This window comes from Saccostrea cucullata, unplaced genomic scaffold (genome assembly GCF_032062105.1).
Source record: "Saccostrea cucullata isolate Sc308-1 unplaced genomic scaffold, CSIRO_AGI_Scuc_v1 ctg4703, whole genome shotgun sequence".
Taxonomy (NCBI): domain Eukaryota; kingdom Metazoa; phylum Mollusca; class Bivalvia; order Ostreida; family Ostreidae; genus Saccostrea; species Saccostrea cuccullata.
The window spans coordinates 38,867-44,115 of NW_026939814.1; the positions used below are offsets into that span (position 1 = coordinate 38,867).

At 42.3% G+C, this 5,249-nt stretch overlaps 2 protein-coding genes across 2 annotated transcripts; both read right to left on the minus strand.

Moving 5' to 3' along the window:
• Positions 1–345: 345 nt before the first annotated feature.
• On the minus strand, positions 346–1,021 carry LOC134254040 (death-associated inhibitor of apoptosis 2-like). Its single transcript, XM_062736609.1, has one exon. The coding sequence runs from the start codon at positions 921–923 to the stop codon at positions 390–392; it is 534 nt and encodes a 177-aa protein (XP_062592593.1). The 5' UTR covers positions 924–1,021; the 3' UTR covers positions 346–389.
• A 13-nt stretch (positions 1,022–1,034) lies between these two features.
• LOC134254041 (uncharacterized) lies at positions 1,035–3,137 on the minus strand. The gene has a single exon (XM_062736610.1). The coding sequence runs from the start codon at positions 3,135–3,137 to the stop codon at positions 1,035–1,037; it is 2,103 nt and encodes a 700-aa protein (XP_062592594.1).
• Between the last annotated feature and the right edge of the window lie 2,112 nt (positions 3,138–5,249).

The following is a 5,249-nucleotide window of genomic DNA, read 5'->3' on the forward strand; positions in this document are numbered from 1 at the left end:
TCTTATACAGGTAGATTTCATGGAGACCTGTTTGTCCTGGATTCTGATCAAAGAAATCTTGAATACATGCCTCTTTGTTTTTCATCCATTCTCCCTTTAAACTAGTCCCTTCAGGTTCTACTATTTTCCAACGATACTCTGAGCTTAAAAATTCCATGATGTGCTCTGTCCCTCACTCAGATCAGAAATGATCTCTAGGATTTGTAGGTCTCCTTTTTATATAGAGACTGGAGTATCTATTTTTTAACTTGCAGAGGAAAAAACCAATAGAGAATTTTAAATTAGAAATAATTCAATAATCTCATTCTTTTATCACTGAAAAAAAATCTAGGTCTGATTGCTTTAACAATAGAAAACACCAAATTTGAGTTCTGTCCTTTTATTTATAGTTAACACAGAAATATCCGTTTGGACTGTTGAATCTCGCCTCGACAGATGGGGCAAAACTGAAAAGAAGGAGCACACAAAGCACAGCAGCATACGTGTCCACAAGGTAGAAAAACGATTTGTAATTCCTCGTCTAAACAAATGTGACATTTTCCTCGAGCCTGGACGTCTGGTTCTGGGTTCAGTAGAGGTTTGATCTCAGGTAAAGGTTTATATCCCTGCTTCTCTAAGTCCCCGACAAATATACTCATCACCCAGCTTCGTCCTTTATACTGATTGATGTAAGGACAATTGGGGTTCCAATAAGCATGTTCTGCATAAGGATCCTCCTCAAGATCCCAATTCGTTAAAGTCATTCCACAATGAAAACAGGTAGCGTTATCTTTCAGTCCCCTGTAGAAAAACCCAGCTCGAGCTAGGTCTGGTATTTTTCCTAAGAGAGGTTCTGGCCATCCCTGCTCAAAAGTAGCTTCTCTCTTTGAGAGCTGAGCATACTGGGGAAAACGCATGGGTTGGTCTGGCTCGCGACTCCCCATGATTAGAAATGACCTTTGATTTTGAATAAGAATACCTTTTTATAGAGAAGAAGAAACAACACATAAAAACAATTCAATTTTTTATTTGTAACAAACAAACAAACAAACATATCAATAACCATAAGGTAAAGTGTTATAATTCTCTACAATTTGTCTCTTGTCATATACAATTCTAACTGTTTTCTCTGAAGGTTTGTTCACCACCTCACAATCACGGGTCCTCTGGATTTTGCTGGGATAGGGGACTTTTACTTCCTCTATTTCTCCCTTGAGCATTTTTTCTAAAGTCTCTGGGCACACCAACTGAGAGGTTCGATGGTTGAGAGTGACCCCTTTGCATTTATGAACCTCGGTTCCTTTGTCCGTCCGGAAACCATAATTTTTAGGACCTGCCGACATGAATTTGGTGATGTGATCCCCGTCTAATTCGTCGGTCCATTCTCCTAAACTATTGCCCAAAGTAGGATTAAAAGCTCCTTCCTTATGTTGGTAAATGATACTGTCCGTATCGAAATAAAGGCCCCGTTCTTCTAAAGGTCGTAAAGTCTCGTAGAGATGTAAGCGGGCATAGGCGGTGGTAAAACAAGCCAGGATCACGTTTCCAAAGGGACATTCTTCGACGAATTCCTGTTTGTCTTGAAAATTCACTAGCATCTTGTCTTCAATGGAATCTTCTTTATTGACTAAGAGTCGCACACCCTTGATGTCGACCGTCGAATTTTGTAAGAGTTGATGTAATTCCTCTACTTCGTCCAAGTATCTGACTTTGGGTAATAACAATCGTTGAGCAAATTTTCCCCACAGACAATTTAAAAAGAGTTTAGCAATGGTTCTTAACACTGGATTCTTCTTGATACTGAGAATGTCCATCATGAATCCTTCTTTGTATAACACTTCTCGAATGTAATCTTGTTCTTGTTCTGAGGTCTTACATTCGGGGGGAAATCCGGACGCTTCCTGTTTGATCTTGAGGAAGGTATCGATGTAGTCTTTAAATAAGTCTTGACTGCTTTCTTTGAAATGCCACACTTCGTAAGTTTGCTCTAAGGTATACCCCATGTCCAAGGCTTTATGTAATTCGGTCGTCACCCAAGTACCCGTGAGACTACGTTCCCGGTCGGTGTGTTGACATGGGTGTTGAGACGTAGAGTCTTGTTGTTGGGCACAGGTGCGACATAAGGGAAATAATAACTTACCTCCCGTCCGATAAGGTAATACGGGGTGAAAGAGGCCTCGGGGTGGTAAGACCCGACAGTGAATGAGACCGAAATAACTTCTCACGTCCTGGAAGTCGTCTGTGATGATCTCGGGATGCCCTAGGGGAAAAGGTCTGTGTTTCAACACGTAAGGGTATAAGGAACACACGTCCACGTATCTCATGTCCCCTTCTTCACAATATAATTTAGTGGCATTGGTCCGGCCTCCGTACAGGGCTTCTCGAGGTTTCAAAGGATCCGGAATGTCCAGATCTCGTACAAATTGCTGTAAAGTCTCATCTTGTTGCACTTGTTGATCGAAATCGTGCTCCCAGATACTACACACGTTGTACCCCATGTCCTCTAAATCCGCAGTCCTTCTGAGAGTTTTCTCGTGTAATTGTTGGTAAGTAAATTGGGTCCGGTGAGGATGAGTTTCCGTCTGTAAACTGGGATAGCAAGTGGGGCATCCGTGCCAATAGCATCCGTAAAATTCGTAGACGGTACGAGTCGCTTCCTGGTATCCGTCGACGGTATAATTTCCGATCGGGACTTCGCCTCCGTTTCTGGCATGTCGTATGTGACATCCATTCTGATGACTCATCCAGGTGAGCCATCGACAGGCTTTGGCCGAATATTGTCGTGCCGGTTCATACCCGAGGTTCGGAATGATGGCAATGCTGTCTTTAGGCATGAAATTTCGACGGTAGGCTAAATTAGCAGCACTGGCAAACGTGATGGATTCCTGGAAAGGGTCCACGTTGACCAACTTCTTGAGGGTGCTTCTAAACCGTGCACAGCATTTGTGTAAAATGTCGACGTCCGAGATACAATACCCTACAAACTCTTTCTGGAAATCAAACACTTTTCCCCTCTGTTGGTTGTACCATTCGTAAAAAGCTTTTCGTCCACTGGTAGTCATTTCGTCCGGATTGTAGAAAGCTGCCGGTGGATAAGGTCCCACGTAATTCTGGTTCTGTTCCGTATTAAAAAAGTGAGGGAAATAACCTTTCTTCATTTCGTTCAAATCGAAAGCGGAGGGCATCTGGGCCAAGGAAAGGTTAAGAAACTATACGAGTCGATGAATTTGAGTCCACATATTTCCATGGACAAGATCTTACTCCCGTTCATGATCACGTTAGGTTTCAGGGGAGAAGAATGCACTATGTAATTCAAAATGAATTGTCCGTCGTATCCTTTGAAGTTATGGGCGATGACGATGGCCCCGTCGTGTACTAAAGTGGAATTCTTAGTACCTGTAGTGGGTTGAAATAACCAGTCCATGAACTTCTTTAAGGTGTCTGGGCCTTGAAATAGGTGCTGACGGGGTCCCATGTGTTGACAATGAGGACAAGGTTGGTCTATGGGTAAGTCATCGCAATGTTGACAGACGCGATGTGCCACACACAGATTAGGAACGTGAATGCCCGATTCCTGAGTGCATTCGAAATCGAAATAAATGGTAAACTCTAAGGTGTCTTCTCCCTTCTTCTTCTTCTTCTTGGGTTTCTGTCGAACGTAGCACCGATGATCGGCATCGACGATTTTCTTACAGATCTTACACTGTTTCTGATCTCCGCATTTGTGATGAGGTAATAAATTCTTAGGTATCCAGGACTGACATTTCTCGCATAACCCCATTAAATTGCAGACAGTAGTGGTGGTTTTCTTACCATGGGGTTTTAAATGATCTTCGTAGCAGGTCCTGTTCTTAAACATTCCATGGCATTCCTGGCATTTAATCTTGATCCCTTCATCGGGACAATTAGGGTGATGTCCTAAACAAAAGGTACAGCGATGAGGGCATTTGGAGCGATGGTCTGTGAATTTAGTGTACCCCACGTCGCAATGATCACAGTAATATTGGTTCCCCGTTACTCCCGGCATCGATATGATGGCATCGCAATGACGGTTGTCTAACAAAATGTTCAAACAAGTTCCATCTCCCCAGCCTTTGAAGATGCGCTCTAAACAGAGTTTAGTGGAAGTAGATTTGAACTGAAATATTTTCAGACGATACTGAGGAGCTAATACCTGTTGTAATTTTATCCACTCTGCATTTCCACAAGCTTGAGTGATATCACATCCGGCCTGTTCCATGAGGGCTATGGCTTCTCGTTTCTGGTCTAAGTATTGATCTCCTGACCTCATGCGTTTCCATCGTTTTTCCCATTCCGGGTCTGGATGATCGGGTTTCTGACTGTGTAATCGAGTGACGACGATGGCTCTAGCCAAACAAAATTTATCATGGGGATTGTCGATCCGAACGATGGCTCGTTTATTTTTCTTGAAAGTTTCTTTATCCAGTTGTAGATGTTTGTTTCTGTTTCCACCACTCCCCTGGGGATTCTCGATGTGTAACAGATCGAATTCCGTGGAGCCGTCGCCGATTTTGAACTCCTTTTTGGATTGTTGCACATTTTGTATTTCTTTTAAAATGACGTCTTCGTTTAATTTTTTACATTGCATAAACTGGTAAGAAATGTCTGAATCCAAAGATGGGTGACTTATGTTCAGGCGAAGGTAATCGTTAGGATCACACTGCATTTTAGATTTGAAGTCCTGTAACATGTTTTTGAATAATCGCTGAAGGAAAGCTGTGCTTTCTTCTTCTTCTGGAAATTCATCGAAATGAACGACATATCTATTTTCATGCGCTTTAAATTTTGGAGAGGTCCATTTTTCAGCTAGTCTCATGTGATAATACTCCGAAATGGGTTTAGGTGGTAAATCTATTTCTCTCTCGGTACTTTTTCGTTTCAATATTCGTCGAGCCTGTACCTGTTTTTCTCTAGTAGAATCCATGTCTATCAGGTGATGGCTCTGAGGGTAAAATGAACCCAAAGTCGGAGAAAACCGTATTTATATACAGTGGATGACGTCATAATACACAGGTAAGCATTTTTTTTTTGCACACGGCCCTAAACAAACTTGGCTCGGTGCCAAGTATTTACCTGTGTAGTCAGCATATTTTTTGCACACGGTCCCCTGACTTGAATCGCTGCCAAGTATTTACCTGTATAGTCAGCATATTTTTTGCACACGGCTCTAAACAAACTTGACTCGCTGCCAAGTATTTACCTGTGTAGTCAGCATATTTTTTTGCACACGGCTCTAAACAAACTTGGCT

What these genes read in the sequence shown, in the direction of transcription:
- LOC134254041 (XM_062736610.1), bottom strand. Translation starts at nt 3,137, where the DNA reads ATGAAGAAAGGTTATTTCCCTCACTTTTTTAATACGGAACAGAACCAG.
- LOC134254040 (XM_062736609.1), bottom strand. Translation starts at nt 923, where the DNA reads ATGGGGAGTCGCGAGCCAGACCAACCCATGCGTTTTCCCCAGTATGCT.